Below are 16,740 nucleotides of genomic sequence, written 5' to 3'. Positions count from 1 at the left end.
AAGCACTCACTCACTAAACACTGACTGACTGAATTCTACCTCAGACCTTTTCTCCGGCAGAACTTGCAACACCTTCTTCCAAGTGGGAAACAGGGCTTAGGAAGGAGGTGACCTCAGGCGGCCATGCCCAGGAGTCCGAGCTCCGGGAGCAGCGCCATCCTAGCAGCTGCTGAGACAACAGGCGCCCGAGCAAGAGCGCGCAGAGGCCCGAAGACGTGAAACGCTTCCTGAAAGACTCGCGCCCGGAAGGGAGGCGGAGCCACCAAAGGAGGAGACTCACATGACTCTTACCCGCACCGCCTACCTCCTCAGGAGCCGGGCGTCTGGGTGGGCGGAGTGTATGCAAATATTCACGAGGCAGCGACCAATCGCGGCGCGCGCCGGGGGTCCGGGCCCGGGGATCCGGGACACTGCCTCGCGCGCAGGCTCGCGCCGTATCCGTCCCGCACTTTTGCAAGCAGATCCGCGGCCCTGAGAGTTGGGGTTGCAATCGTTTCTTCGACCTCTTGTGTGTCCTTTGCTGCCGGCGGGGTGAGGCCGGGCCCGCGCGGCGTGTAGGCAGCGAATTGCGCTAGGCGGAGGCAGACGTGCGGCGGGGGTGGGGGCCGCTGTCGGTGCAGTCGCCCGGGCGGCCCGCGCCTTTGCAACGTGCTCGATGCATCCGGAGCCCGCCCCGCCCCCGAGCAACAACAGCCCCGAGCTTCCCCTGAGCGGCGGTAGCACCACCAGCGGCAGCCGCCGGAGCCGCCGCCGCAGCGGGGACGGGGAGCCCCCGGGGTCCCCGCCGCCGCCCCCTGCTGTCACCTACCCGGACTGGATCGGCCAGAGTTACTCAGAGGTGATGAGCCTCAACGAGCACTCGATGCAGGCGCTGTCCTGGCGCAAGCTGTACTTGAGCCGCGCAAAGCTCAAAGCCTCCAGCCGGACTTCGGCTCTGCTCTCCGGCTTCGCCATGGTGAGCGCTGGCCGCCCTGCCCCCCTCTCTGGCCCGGTACGGGCCTCGCCGCCTGCAGTCCCGACGGGGCCCTAGGGGAGTGGAACGGGCGGGCTGGGGTGAGGGGAAGAACTGCGGGAAGGCTATCGTGGACGCGGGAAGTGGCCAGATGTAACAACTATAGTAAGTAGCACCCGATGTGGAAGATGTGAGCTGTGACAGAGTCATACAGATGGGGGTTCCAGGTGCTTTTGGGAGGGCAAGCTTGAGGCAGCAAGCAGAGAGAAACATAACTGGAACGAGGGATCCCTAGGAAGTTAAATTTATACGTTGAGGGTCAAGGCGGGTCACAAAGGATCTGACCTACGTGGGGGCAGATGTTAAGAGATGGGAAGGAGGAGAGAGACCCCCAGCTGCCTCCCACACCTGAGGCCATCAGGCATTGTCTGCTTTCTTATAAACTAGTAAGATTATCTGGGGATTTCCCGACATCCTTTCTCCTTTCTAATCTGTTCAGCTTGGGGGGTTGACAACCGCTTCTCACCCAGACTGCCCACTGAGTCACAGGGTTTGCGGGGATATGCCCTTCTTGAATGGGCACTGTCTTTCTATCTTCATTTGCGGGGGAGGCAGCTTCTTTTCTTTCCGTTACCCCCACTAGCTGGAGTGAGAACAGGCCTCCCAGGGGTACAGAGGGTGACTCTGGCAGGTGGGCCCCAGAAGCAGCCCTAAGGTTCCCTTCAGGCTTGGAATTTTGGAGTCTGTGGGGCAGGGCACCATATAACAAGTCATTATGATCCCTTTCAGTGACATCAGCCAGCCAGACTGGGGTCTGCCCTCCCTCCCCCACCCAGCACAAAGCACTCCTGGCCGCCCTGTGGGTGAGCTAAGCCCTTGGTCTTGGAGGAGGGTGTGGCTGCAACACTTGTGTTTTCTTGGGAAGGGAGTGTGTCTGATTTGCTCCCTGTGTTCCACAAACAAGTGGGCCATTGCCTGGGAATCCTGGGTGAGCCCAAAGCTTGGGGAGAGGCTGGGAGATTGGGCCTTCCCTAGTTCTGCCTCATGCTGCCTGTTTGTAACCTCAGTCAACCACTCTGCCACTCTGGGCCTTGATCTCTGAATGGGTAAATGGCAGGTTGCCACTCACAGATCGGCGTCTTGGTGGCTTAATGGGTTAAGCATTGGCGTGGCAAGCACAAGATTGGCAGTTTGAATCCACGGAAGAAAGATGTAGCAGTTCGTTCCCATAAAGATTTGCAGCTCAAAAACCCTATGGAACAATTCCATTCTACCCTGTAGCGTCACTGAGTCGAAATCCACTGGATGGCAGTGAGGTTGGTGTGGGGTTTGGTACTCAGAAGTTAGCCCTGGTAATGCTCTGGATAAGTGCTTAACTATTACAACCTAGAATTGGAACCCACCACCCAGCAACCAACCCAAGAGAAAGACCTCACAATTTGCTCCCATAGAGATTGTTTTTTGCTATTAAATTGCTTACACTCATAGCGACCCTGAATAGGGTTTCCAAGGAGCAGCTGGTGGTTTTCACCGCAGACCTGTGGTTAGCAGTCCAGTACTTATCCTACAGCACCACACCAGGACTACCCCCATGCGAATGACAACTCACAAAACTCTATGGGTAGTTATAGTCTGCCCTGTGAGGTCGATGTCAATCAAAATCAACTCTAAGACAACTAAAAAGTCCCAAGTTTCTCCAACTTTGAGAAATAAATTGAGGGAGTGTGTGTAAGGGAGCCCTCCTCTAGTCTTTTGGAGGAGTTCAGTTTTGCTAGTCTCACATCCTGAAAGGCCCGTCTCTAGCTGGTGTCTGAAGATTCTCAAGACTGGCTGACCCTGACTGGGCATTCACTGTGCTAGGCATAAGTTGTTCCCTGCCTCCTCCACCCGCACTAGTTCCTCAGCAATCCACTGAGGTGATGTTGCTAGGTAAGGGACTTTGCCATGGTCGCTCAACTGGTTAAGTGATGGAGATGGGATTTAAACCTAGATATGTTACCGTGGTATGGCGCTGTGAGTTAATGTGCTGGACTGCAAGGTCTGTTTGAACCACAAAGTCAGCAGTTCAAGTTCACCAGCCGCTCCTCAGAAACCCTATATAGGATCCCTATGGATGGGGACCGACTCTATGGCACTTAACAACAATGTGTTGCCATGCAGAACCCCATAGCTTAAGTACTTGAACTCTACCTTGTGATGGACTCCGGAAGATTACAGAGGAAGCATATTGGGACCAGGCCCAAGGAATGAGAAATAGGACAAAATTTATTTTAATCAGTTTAGGGGAGGGGAGAGGTGACTGACCCTAGTGACTGCCAGCTCCTCAGTGCAGTGCTCTGAGTTTTAAATGGTGATGTCACATTCCCCTGTTTCCTTGAGGGGCGGGCGTAGATTCATAGTGTCCCAGACCCTTTCCTTGAGTGAAGGTGGGGACCAGGTGGGGGACATTTCCGGCCCTCTCAAGTCAGCCCAGGCCTCAGAGTCTGATGCCACCCTCCTCTTCCTCTTGCTAAAAACAGTAACCGGGAAGTTGGGAATCTGGGGCAGCGAAAGGCACTTAAGTGGGCCTTGACTCACCCAGACTGTCTCTTAGGGTGCTTTCTTCCATAGAAGGCTTCCTGGTTCTGCTGATGGGAGTCCCCAATGTTCTGCAAACAGGGAAGGGCTGAACCCCAGGACAGTCTGTGGTCTGGGTTACAAGAGTAAAGGTGCATTTTCTGTAAGGCTGCAGTTCCAGAGGAGAGATGGGATGCGGGCTAGGGATAGTGGTAACAGAGCCTGTCTGACCATGCCGTACGTACCCTTGCTACTGACACCCAACCTGTGAGTGAGCTGCAGAGAGGAAGGGGTGGATATGCAGCCTGCTACCGTGGAAATGAGTTTCCTGGAGCACGCTCCCTTGGCCCATGAGTCAGCACAACCTACTTCCTGCCCCCAGAAGGCTTCCTTCCAATAGACCTGGAAAAACCAAGTTTCTGAGTGCTCTTGCATCTCCACAGGAAGAGGGGAGTTGGCAAGAAGGATGCCATGCACACCTGCTTAGCATGTGAGATTGGAGCTTGGTCTCCCAAGGAGCCAGGAGAGGACAGAGAGGCCCTCGCAGTGCCCATGACTTGTGTTCAGGCTGTGTGGTCTTTTCCTGAGTTGGGACCTATTTTCTTAGTTGTACAAAGTGGGGTGACACCTTGTCTCCAGTGGCCTTGAGTCAGGATTCATTAGGAACCCAGATTAGGGCCCTGAAGGGTTGATGATCCACACCTTGGTCACTGGTCTGCTGATAAGCTCCCCACCTGCTCGTGGCAGCGTTTCTAGTAATAAGAAGCTGTAGCTGGGCTCAGCATCCGAGTGCCCATGTCTGATGCAAAACAAGAGGCCCCTGGACGTATCATATGATTGAACCTCAAATTCAGGGGACCCTGGTGAGTTGTAGTCCAGGCCATTTGTGCCTTGGCAAAAGGCTTTGAGCCTCTATCCTTTAGGGCTGTGAGGCTCACACGTGGCAGTTTGGTCGGCTGGGGCAAGCAGGCCTGTAACGTTAGCCTAAGCAGAAGATAATTGGGAAGGTCAACCTGCTGCCGTCAACAAAATGCTTTCCATGACCTGGGATCAATTATTTTTGGATTATCTACCTCCTCAAGTTCTCTGCCCGCCAGCTTCCTTTTGTTCCCAGGTCCCAGAACAGATTCACAAGTTGCTTGGAATGTCTGAGAAAATGAATTGGAAGGAAGAGTTCAAATCATAAGACTTGATTGAGGATCTATGACGTGTTTGGTGTTTCTCTGGCTCGTGGAGATGAGCAAGAAACTGCCGGACTGCTGATAACAATAATCATGAGGACTGTTGTTGATCGGGCTCTTACAGTTGATTAGATGCTATGTTGGGTGCCCTACTTGCACATTTTGTGTGACCCTTGTATGACAAAGTGGGGATAGGCAGTTGTCCCAGTGGATGACGGACTGGAAGTTTCCTGGCTGGTCAACCACAGAGCCCTGTGCTTGTGGTTAGCCCTATTGCTATGGGAGAGAAATCATCAAGAGAGCGCGAATGACAGAAGCAAGAGGCTTGAGTACAGCAGAGCAAAGAGAACAGGGACTCTGGAGGTAGATAACTTGGGTTCAAATCTCAGCTCATCCTGTTTTAAGCTTTAAGACCTTTGGGGAGTCACATAACTTCTCTGGGATCAGTTTCCTCATTTGTAAAATAGGCCAATGATAGTATCAGCTCTGCAGGGATGGTGTGAGGACTCAAGTGAGCTAATGGTTGCTTTGTTGTTGTTGTTACGTGACGACTTATAGTGACCCTGTATTGAGCTTCTGAGGAGTAGATGGTGGGTTTGAACTGCCCACTTTGTGGTTAGCAGTCCAGTGCTTATCCTACAGTGTCACTCCAGGACTCCTCAAGGTTGCTGTTGTTACATACAGTCGAGTCGGTTCTGACCCATAGCAATCCCATATAGATAGGGTTTCCTAGGAACGGCTAGTGAGTTTGAACCACCAACCTTACATTTCAGACCCACTTTGCAGTCCAGCACATTCACTTAGAACACCACACCAGGATTCCAGATGCCTTTGTTATTGTTGTTAAGTGCCAGTGAGTCGGTTCCGACCCATAACAACCTTGAGTGGGGTTTCCAAGGAGTAGCTGGTAAGCTTGAACCACCGACCTTGCAGTTCAAACCGCTTTGCAGTCTGGTGCATTAAGCCACAGCAGGACTCCAGATGAGTTTAGGAAGTGTGAATTCTTTGGGCATTGGGGAGCCATTGAAGGTTTTGGAACAGAGGAGTTAAGGGAGTAATTCTTTGATAATAGTTACCTGGGGTATCTAGCATGCGGCTAGGCCTTTTCCTTTCATTCTTGTTTAATCCCTGTAACAGGTCTTGAAGATGTGTACTCTAAGAAGGTGTAGTCATGAAGGAGTATCTGAGAGGTGAAGATACCCAGCAATAGAATTCCATCCCTAGGGTGTCTGACGATGAGCCCATGCTCTTCACACTGGGTCGATCACTGAGCTTTTGAGGTCTTCCAGATGCCCAGTTCTGCATGCTGGATTTGTAGGCGGGGCTGTGTATAAATGGAATTTTGCTGAGTGCCTCAGTGGGGAGGGAGCTCCCTGCCCAGCAGAAAAGCCTTTTGTAAAACTTAACAAGTGTCTGTGGCATATTTCTGGAGTGTTCTGTCCAGACCAATGTGGCACCCTATCTAAGTTATCTAGGGCTGCTATAACAGAAATGCCACAAATGGGTGGCTTTAACAAACAACTTTTGTCTCTCATAGTTTAGGAAGCTAGAGGTCCAAATTCAGGGAGCAGGCTGGAGAGGAAGGTTTTCTGTCTCTCTAGCTCCGGAGGAAGGTCCTTGATTCTGAGTTTCTGCTCCTGGGTAGTCTTCATGTGACTGGATACTCTTCTCATTTCTCCTTGCCTACTTGCTTCTTTTCGGAGTCCTGATGTGGCACTGCGGGTTAATGCACTGGACATCAAGGTCGGTTTGAACCGCAAGGACAGTGGTTCAGATTTACCAGCAGGGTCTCTGAGTCTGAACTGACTGAATGGCATTTTAACAACAAACTTGCTCCTTATCTCAAAGGAGATTGACTCAAGACACACCCTGCACTAATCCTACCTCATCAACATAAGCGCACACAGACAGCCGCTTCCCAAATAGAATGATAACCACAGGCACACACGTTAGGATTTCTACCACATTTTGGGGGGGCACTGTTCAGTCCATAAATCCTGCTGTATGCTAGTCCTGGGGTGGGCTGGTTGTTGTTATGTGCCATGGAGTCGGTTCTGACTTATAGTGACCCTGTACAGGGTTTCCAAGGCTGTAAAATCTTTACGGGAGCAGAAAGCCTCATCTTTCGCCCATGGAACAGCTGGTAGTTTCAAACTGCTGTCCCTGAGGTTGGCAGCCTGATTCGTAACCCCTACGCTACCCAAGCTCCTTGGGGTGGGCTGGTAGAATAAATCTAATCAAACCAAACTCTGCCTCTGAGTTGATTCCGACTCTTGGCGGCCCTATAGCAACTGCTGTTTCAGAGAATAAATCTTTATAGAAGCAGGCTGCCTCATCTTTCTACTGCTGAGTAGCTAGTGGTTGTGAACTACCAACTTTGCAGTTAGCAGCCCAGCACTTAACCTTTTTTTCCTATGGTGGTGGTTGTTAAGTCGAGTTGGTTCCAACCCCTAGTGACTCTGTATAGGGTTTCTAAAGAGTGGCTGGTGAATTTGAACCACTGATCTTGTGGTTCAAATCGACTTAGGCAGTCCAGCACATTAACCCACAGTGCCACACTTGGACTTCTATGGTAGCACCAAGTAATCTGTGTTCTAGAACTGGGAGGTTCCCTGGGGGAAATAAAACAAAAAGGCAAGAGTTAACAAAAGTCAACAGATTTCTCTCTGGGCCTTCAATGTGCCCCCTAGATGGGACGTCTCAAGTTGAAAACCACACAATGTTTGCATCTGAGTTAAACTTCATGGGACTGTTAGGTACAGTCTCCTTTAGAGGGGTGCATTTGGGGTCTAAACCAGGTGTTAGCAAACCTTTCAGCTTTGTGGGCCACACAGTCAGTGGTAACTACTCAACTGTGCCATCAAAACTTGAAATCAGTGGCAGTTAATCTGTGAGTGAATAAGTGTGGTTGTGTACCAACAAAAACTCTTCCGTGAACCAGTTTGCCATGCCCCGAACCAGTTTGCCATGCCCTGGTCTAAGCTGCAGTCTCTAAAACCTTTGATCGCATGTCCCGATCTCAAATCAAATGATTTTAGCATTAGCCTCAATGTTTGTTAGTAAAGTATTTACATGTTCTAATAACACACTGTGCATAAACTTGTATCAATGATAAAATAGAAAAATGTGAAGGATGAGTTCAGTAATAAGCGAATATCATTTGACATTCTAGTATGGTCTCTCTAGTCTTAATAGGCTCCCCTTGGACTGCACACTTTGGGCTGAAAAATACCCTGAAAGTCAGGTCTTAACATTCATATAGTCATTCAACAACCTCTTGCTAAAGCCTGTAAGGAACCACAGAAAAAGAAAAATGAGAGTAAAGTGATGGAAACAAGACATATAAGTATGTTGCTATCTTTCTTTTGTTTAAGTGTGGTGATGAGGACCAGTGATGGAGGACACTTATCACAGCCTGACATCATGTATTTGCTCGAGTGTTTAGTGGTATCATTTTCTCCCTCTCACTGAGGCAAAATTTTTTCTGTGTTATTCCAGTTTACAGCGACTTGGCTCTGTAGAACAAAGTAAAACTGCCCCATAAAATTTATTAGGCTGTAATCTGGTGTGGTATTGTAGGATTAGCACTAGACTGCTAATCTCAAAGAGCCTTGGTGGCACTGTGGTTTAGGCATTGGGCTGTTGAAAGGTTGACAGTTCAAAACCACCAGCCGATCTTATAACAAAGAACAGTAAGGCTGTCTGCTCCCAGAAAGATTTATAGCCTTGAACATCCTATGGAGAAAATCTACTCCCAGCTATTGGATCTCTATGAGTCGCAAATGACTCTGGCAGGGTTTTTTTTGTTTGTTTGTTTTGTTTTATGTTTGTCTGGTTTTGTGTGTAATTTCTATGGGAGCAGATTGCCACGTCCTTTCTCCCAGGGAGCTGCTGGTGAGTTTGAACTGCTGAACCTTTTAGTTAGCAGCCCGCTGCTTAAACCATTGATCTCCTGCAGGACCACAAGGACTTTGAGGGATGTAGTAATTTTCATGATTTTTTATGAATGAATGAAGGGTAGGAGGTGAGGGAATAGGATGTAACTTAGGAGATAAAACTTGAAATCTGAATGAGTCAGCTGAAGAGACAGACAGGCTCACTTGTTCCCCACACCACCCCCACCAGCATGTTGTAACCTATTAATGACTGATAGAAATTTAGTGAGGTCACACACACACACACACACACACACACACACACAACCTTGCTGCCATCAAGTCTATTCTAACTCCTAGCAACCCTGTAAAACAGAGTAGAACTTGCCCCAAAGGGTTTTCTTGGCTGTCAGTCTTTGGGGAAGCAGACCGGCGGCTTATCAACTCAGTGCTTAACGCTCTGTGCCACCAAGGCCCCTTTCATGAGCTGTAGCCAACAACCTTTTTTTTTTTTTTTTGTAATGCAAGAAGCATGGGCTATAATAAGAGGTTACAGCATTCATTGCTGTGCACACCGACTCATCTGATCCCAGAGGACTGAGTTAGTCCCATGTGGTTTTCTTGACTGTAATATCTACAGGAACACATTGCCAGCTCTCCCTCTCCCATGGCTTTGAACTACTGACTTTCACTTAACAGCTGAGCACTTCTACCATTGTGCTACCCAGGATTCCTGCTATAAAAATAGGTTATATTCGCATGCTTTGAGGGTAGGCTTTGTTTGGTGAAAGTTTTGTTGCTGTTATAAATGCGTGTCTATTTATAGATGCATTTGGAGGCCTGGGCTGTGGTGATGTAAACGCCTAGTGTAGGCCTCATCCCTCACCTAAGGGTGGTCTGGGTTTAAGGTTGGACTGGCAGGCTCAGGTGGCAATGGGTGACTGGCTCGGAGCCCCGCATGGTCCCCTACCCTCCTGAAAAACAGATAAGACAGACTTTGTACAGGAAAGCTGAATCTTCCAGCTGTAGCGGGGCTGGCCAGGCATGGAGGTGGGCTGTTTAGAAATCCTGGAATCCAAACAACAGGTAGTAGGGGGAGGGGTAATCCCTTGTGGAGTCCAACAGGATTAAGGAGAGGCAGTTGACATTTGGGTGGGTGGACCCAGTCCCTAGCCCTAGCACCTTTGATCCATGTTTGAGGTTTGGCATCCTACTGTCCCCTGTGGGGTCCATGGCCCCAACCTAAGGTGGAGACAGCAGTCTCCCACCCTCCCTGGCCTTTAAGGACCCATGTGGTCAAGTTCAGGCAGGCCCATGGCTGCCGGGAGCTGTTTATTTTGGGTTAGCAGCGGGTCCAGTGCTCCAGCTATATTTACCTAATTAAGCTGCAGGCAATTTGATCTCTGGGACTCTTGGGGCCCTGACAGGCAAGGGCTAGATTGTGGGAGGCCCCCTGTCTTGTCTGTTTTCCCAATTCCATGAGGTCCTACTGTGGGGAGGTGCTCCAAGCCAGTGGGAAGTTTTACTGGGAGAAGCTTTTATTCCTACGAGTGTTTTTCCTCCAGGGCCCACGATAGAGCTTCCTGCTCACCAGGACCCTTCTCTTCCAGTAGCACTGAGTGTGGTCCCATAGGTGCCTTGGTTGGAGTTCCAGCAATAGGAGGGTCCTGCAGGGGAACAACGTTCCTTCTGGAATGCAGTGACGGACTAGAGGTACCAGCTGTACAGGTTCAGCACGGCTGCCCATACAATTGTGTTTTCTAGCCCTGGCCTCTGTGAGTGTGACAATTGTTGGGAGACAGTCCCTCTGAGATGGCAAGCTGACGAGGTCTTGTTTGGGGCACCCAGGCTCCTGGTTCCCAGGGTTGGAGCTGGGGCAGACTCGACTGAGTTGGTGGTACATACCTCTCGCCCTACCAGTAGACCAGAACATGGTCAGGTGGACCCAGCTCTCAACAGCTGAAGCTGAGGGCACCCAGAGGCCATTTCTCTTCCACTCACTTATTAACTGATGTGTATCAGAGAGTACCAGTACTATGGCAGTGTGAAATAAATACTGAACTGCTAACCCTAAAGGCCAGTGGTTCAAGCCTACCAGTCTCTCCATGGGAGATAGATGAGGCTTTCTGCTCCTGCCAAGATTTACAGCCTTGGAAACCTTATATACAGGGGGGCTTTGAGTCAGAACTAACTGAATGAGCTTACCAACAACAGACCTCGTGTTCTAAATACTTTACAGTCAGGTCTCATTTCATCTCCACAGTGACCATTTGGGGGAGCAGTTCTCATACCCTCGTGTTATACAAGCCTTAGAACCAATTCAAAGCCAGGCTCCCCAGCCAACAACAGTACGACCCTTAGATGGGCAGCTGACCTCACCTCTCTGAGTCTGTTTCTTCCTTTGCAAAATAATAATGTTGATGGTAATAATAATTGTTAATACTTGTTTTAATTTATTATATGCCAGGCCTTGTTCTAAGGCAGGGGTGGGGAACCTTTTTTCTTGCCAAGGGTCCATTTGGATATTTAGAACGTCATTCGAGGGCCACACAAAATGATCAGCTTAAAAACTAGCCTGCTGTATTTGGATAGGAGTCTTGGTGTGGCACTGTGGGCTAAACCATCAGACTGCAAAGTTGTTTGAACTGCAAGGTCGGTGGTTCAAGCTCACCAGCTGCTCCTTGGAAACCCTATACAGGGGTCGCTGTGGGTTGGAATCGACTCGTTGGCACTTAACAACAACAACATATTTGGTTAGCTGGAACTGCGGATGACTTGACAGAGCCAGCTCTAATGATTTTGCAGGTGTTTACGTGACCCACAGACTGGACGTTCCCCACCCCTATTCTAGTGCCTGATATTCATAAACTCATTTATTCCTTGTATCAACTCTAAGTGTCCCCATTTTATAGAGAGGTAGACTGACACAGAGAGTTGACAGCGGCCAAGGTGCTGGACTCTGTCTGGGTCTGAGCTCTTAATGGCAGTGTAGGGGAGAGAGGGGCTGTATCCATTGAGGCCCCAGGTAAGGATGTCACTTGTATGTGTCCCCTGTGGCCAGCTCAGGGTGAGACCTACCTAATGGATCTGGAATCAGCCAAGAATCAGCCTCTCCTACATGTCCCTTCTGGGTTTCAGCTTAAGGGGCAGTGAGCCAAAACAGGAAGAGGAAGTGCTAGCGGGGGCTAGGGAGGGGCACTGGTAGGAGGTGCTTACTACTGGAGGGGGCTCTGTCGTTCCAGGTATGGTTAGGTCTGGGGCCGCAAGCAGGGTGCCCTTGGTACCCTGGACTCACTGTGCAGGGTGGCAAGCTTGGAAGCAAGTACTGAGTGCCTGGCACCACTCGGTGCCCTGATCCTCATGTACGGAGAATTCTAGGGCTTGGCTTCAGGCAGCCAACACTGGTAAAAAGCCTATGGCCCTGCCCCAAATTTATATGAGCTTGTAACATTTTGTAAACTCTGGGGTTGAAAAGGACATACAATCTCAGTTCTGGGAATTCGCAAAAGCCTGCGAATGAAGGGGGTAGGGTGTATTTGAAAAGTCCAATAAAAAAGACACCTAGATGTCTAAAGGAGCTTGGTCCTCCCCTGTACCTGAGCCCTGTGGTGCAGCAATTAAATGAACCACTCCACTCTAACCAGAAGGTTGGTGGTTCGAACCCACCAGCTGCTCTGTGGGAGAAAAAATATGGCAGTCAGGTTTCATAAGATTTACAGCCTTGGGACCCTTGTGGGCAGTTTTTTTTTCTTGTCCTGTAGGGTTGCTATGAGCCATAATCAACTGAACAACATTTATTGTAAAGGAATCTGACCCCAAATCCCTTCTAGCTGTGCCCTTTTCTGTGTTGCACCCCCTGACTTATAGAGGAAGCCTGGGAGGCCCAGAGGCAGGATCTTGACTAAGGGCACATGGTGAGCAGGGTTGGTCCAGAACCAAAACCAAGGACTGAAGATTAGGTCCTGATGCTTTCCCAGCCCAAGCATACCCCTCGGGCAGGTGGGTAAGAAAGCCCTAGGAGAAGGATGTGTTGAGATGGTGGATGGTGGGTTTATGAATGACGTTTCTAAACTGAATAATAAGAAAATTCACTTTTATCAAGGGTTTCCTGGGTACCTGGTGCTGAGTATGTTACATGGATTAACTTACTTAATCCTCTCAACAACTTGGTGAAGTATGTACCCATTTTACAGATGAGGAAACTGAGGCACAAGAAGGCGAAATCACTTGGCTCTTGTCACACAAGCTGCAAAGGGAAGAAAGCTACAGTTTGAAAGCAAACAGCCTTGCTCCAGAGCCTGTGCACCTAGCCACCGCCTTACATTGCTTTTCCAGGCCTTATGAAGGGTGCAGGGGACAAGAAAGGAAAGGATTTGGAGGGGCCCACACTCCTTTCCGGTAGCATAGTGGTTATGAATCAGGCTGTAAGCTGCAAGGTCAGCAGTTAAAAACTACCAGCTGTTCAGCGGGAGAAAGATGAGGCTTTCTGCTTCCGTAAAGACTTACGGCCTCGGAAACCCTGTACAGGTTCACTATGAGTTGGAACCGACTCCATGGCACACCACCACCACCACCACACTGATTTATAACAAGGCCAAGCCTTTTACAGGCCAAAGGAGAGCTGAAGGGATAGAAAGGAGCCACCCCTCTTAACAGCTTGCCTCTGGGTCATTTTCAGTATGAGACTTGCCTGAGCCAGGAGTGCACAGATCACTTCACTCTGACTCTTAATGTCCCCCCATGTGTGTCAGAGTAGAATTGTGTTTTCTATGGCTTGTTTTTGGGAAGTAAATTGCCAAGCCTTTCTTTCGTTCCACTTCTGGGAGGATGCATACCTCAGACCTGTCAAGGAACGGCTGAGTCTGCAAACATTTGCACATAAATAGCAAACAAATTCTAAAGAGCATCTACCCTTGATAGTTGAGAGCATTCTGTAGTCCAGTGGTAGACTCCTCACCTTCCATGCGGGAGACCTGGGTTTGATTTCCAGCCAGCGCACGTCATTCGCAGATTTCAGCAGAGCTTTCAAAGTTTAATGAATAAGGAAAAAAGGCCTCAAGACCTGCTTCCAAAAAGCAGTCAGTGAAAACTCTGTGGATCATAACAATCCAATCCTGGTGTGCATTGGGTGTGGGGGGGTTATGCGGGGGGAGACACACTCAATGGCAGCTGACAACCATCACCACCCTTAGTGGTGGTATCAGCATCAGGTGACGAGGCCTCTTCAGTCCCCGCTTCAGTGGGCAGACCTGGCCACTTGCCCATCGCCCATTGCTCCCTGCCCAGATCTGATAAACTGTCTGCTTTGCATGTGGGTGATTTGCAAGGCCCAGATGAGAAGCAGCGGGTGGTGGGCTTGGAGATGCCCTTGATGACCCCAGAGCCTCAAGTGTCCCAAGAACTGGAGGGCAGCTGGTGCGTCAGCTCGCAAGCTGGGAGCCCAGAGCTGGTGCTGGTAGGAAACAGCCTCGGGGCTTGCTGGCTGCAGCTCTTAGCCACATCTTCTGGGAAGCCTCTCATTTCCTGGTCCATCTGTGCACTGTGTTCTCTGGAAAGACCTGGGGCCCTCATCTCTCCAAGCGGTATTGTCCTTGTCCCCACAGTAGGGCATTAAGGAGAAGCCACGGGTGGGGACTGATTTTTAATCCCTGGCTGGGTGGTCGGTCATCTGAGTAGTTTCCATTTAGGAGGTGTTTACCAGGTGCTAGAAGCTCTCCTTAAATTGTTTAATGGTTATATCCCCATTTCCCCAGTTGCAAAATGGAGGCTCAGAGAGGTTCAATGATTTCCCCAAGGACGCACAACTAATCAGTGGCAGGGCTGAGATTCAAATCCAGGCAGCCCACTTTCTTCAGCAGTACTGCTAGGTCTTAGTGTCCCCATTATGCAGATGCAGAGTAGAGACACTGAACGGATAAATGATTTGCCCAGGTTCCTGGAGATTAATGGGCGCAAAACCAGAATTTTGAACTGGTCCCTGTCACTCTGTCCCAGTGGCTGGGCCATGGCTGTTCGGCACTCACCCTGCTTGTCCTGACCCCCACAGGTGGCGATGGTGGAAGTCCAGCTGGATGTTGAGCATGACTACCCGCCAGGCCTGCTCATAGCCTTCAGCGCCTGCACCACCGTACTGGTGGCCGTGCACCTGTTTGCACTCATGATCAGCACCTGCATCCTGCCCAACATTGAGGCTGTGAGCAACGTGCACAACCTCAACTCAGTTAAGGAATCACCCCACGAGCGCATGCACCGCCACATCGAGCTGGCCTGGGCGTTTTCCACCGTCATTGGGACGCTGCTCTTCCTGGCTGAGGTCGTTCTGCTCTGCTGGGTCAAGTTCCTGCCCCTCAAGAAGCAGCCAGGCCAGCCACGGCCCACCAGCAAGCCTTCAGTCGCTGGGGTTCTCAACAACGCCAGTGGCATCACCCCAGGCCAGGCAGCCGCCATTGCCTCCACCACCATCATGGTCCCCTTCGGCCTGGTCTTCATTGTCTTTGCTGTCCACTTCTACCGCTCACTGGTCAGCCACAAGACAGACCGGCAGTTCCAGGAGCTCAATGAGTTGGCTGAGTTTGCACGCCTGCAGGACCAGCTGGACCACAGAGGGGACCACCCCCTGACACCCGGTAGCCATTATGCCTGAGCCCTTGGGGGCCTGGGCAGTTCGGAGCTTTGGCCTGAGCGCCCCTTTCCCATGGCCTTGTCCTGCCCCTGCCTCAGGAGCAGTTTGTACAGGGGGCTGGGCTCCCATCCAGCGGGCAGAGAGTGGAGGCAAGAGGGTTTTTATGAGAAATGACTGCATTTTGAAACTTGCCTCCAGACCCAACTTCACCTGCTGGGAGGCGAAGGGGGCTGGAGTGGGGACAGACTTGCCCTTTGTCCCTTCCTGTCATGTGCCAAGGCCACCTGGATACTCCCAGACCTTTCTGGTATCGAGTGTGTGCGTGTGTGTGTGAACACAGAAATATACTTGGAAGAAACAGCTGCCGCTCCTGGTGTCTGTCCGTGTCTGTCGGGTCCAGGCTGCTGCTGTCACCAGCTGAGCCCCTAAGCAGAGTTCTGTGTTGGTTTTCTGTCGTTTCTTTCAGGAGTTCACTTTGAGAGATGTTAAGCCTACTGAAAAGTCACCAGAATAGCCAGTGAAACATGTCGTTCCCTGACTGCACATTTTAGTTACAGATAGCACAAACCTTCATGTCTCTCAGTAAAATCCCAAACCAAACAGGCGAGAGTCGATGCCGAATCATAGGGACCCTGTAGATGTAGGAAAGAGCAAAACTACCCCATCGGGTTTCCAAGGCCACTTCCTTCTCCTGCAGAGTGACTGATGAGTTCAAAACACCCGTCTTTCCGTTAGTGGTCACATGCTTAACCTCTGTGCCACTAGGGCTCCTTCTGAAAAACAAGAAATGTCTTATATAACCAGGGGTTAATGATCAAATTCCACACATTTAACACAAAATACTGTTGTATCTGTGTCCAGATATCCTACTTGTTTCCATAATGTTCTTCCCAGCAATGATTTTCCCAGTCCAAGATTTTATTGAGCTTTTGTCTTCCATAGCAACTTTTTTTGAAGAGTCCAGGCCAGTAGCTTTGTAGACTGCCATCTCCATCAGGTTCAGCAGTGGAGCAGGAATATTATGTAAGTGACCTTGTGTCCAGCTCATTTAAAATCAAGACCAAAATAGTAGCCACTGATGTGTCCGGATACTGTTCTCAGCACTATGCAACATTGTTCTTATGAGGTGGGTACTGTTGTCCCCATTTTACAGATAGTGCAACTGATGCCCAAAGAGGACAAGTAGCATTCATTCCAGGATTCAAACCTGGGACATCTGATTTAGAAACTGCACAATAACAATCCTCCTAGGCTAATCCAGGTTGGCTGGAAAAATTGCGAAATCCAGCAGCATGGTGTTCCTCCTCTTTCAGAGCAAAAGTGAAAAGTAAGTAAGTAGCAGCCACCACCTTCCACATGTTTGCCAGTCCTCACCATTCCTTCCTGTCTAACACTTTCTCGCCTGGTCCCATGGAACCTTGAGTTTGAGGCCTGTCTGCTCCAAGTAGATTTTAAAAAGCCAAGTGCTTACAGCTGAGTTGCGAATGGGGTATAGACAAGCCTAGCATTTGTGTCCCGTCCACTGTTCTCCGAGATATTTGCACAGGACCCAAG

At 50.1% G+C, this 16,740-nt stretch overlaps 1 protein-coding gene across 1 annotated transcript; it reads left to right on the top strand.

Moving 5' to 3' along the window:
• The first annotated feature begins 627 nt into the window (after positions 1–627).
• On the top strand, positions 628–15,381 carry ORAI1 (ORAI calcium release-activated calcium modulator 1). The gene is made up of 2 exons (XM_006865398.1): positions 628–955; positions 14,611–15,381. Exons 1-2 carry the CDS (start codon positions 656–658, stop codon positions 15,205–15,207), a joined length of 897 nt encoding a protein of 298 aa, XP_006865460.1. The 5' UTR covers positions 628–655; the 3' UTR covers positions 15,208–15,381.
• Positions 15,382–16,740: the final 1,359 nt, after the last annotated feature.

Source organism: Chrysochloris asiatica, unplaced genomic scaffold (assembly GCF_000296735.1).
Source record: "Chrysochloris asiatica unplaced genomic scaffold, ChrAsi1.0 scaffold00078, whole genome shotgun sequence".
Lineage (NCBI taxonomy): Eukaryota > Metazoa > Chordata > Mammalia > Afrosoricida > Chrysochloridae > Chrysochloris > Chrysochloris asiatica.
This window is presented reverse-complemented; position numbering and strand designations above follow the sequence as displayed.

Excerpts from the sequence above, each read along its gene's own strand:
- ORAI1 (XM_006865398.1), top strand. The coding sequence starts at position 656 with ATGCATCCGGAGCCCGCCCCGCCCCCGAGCAACAACAGCCCCGAGCTT. Across the intron at positions 956-14,610 it reads TGCTCTCCGGCTTCGCCATG|GTGGCGATGGTGGAAGTCCA; the intron begins GTGAGCGCTGGC and ends TGACCCCCACAG.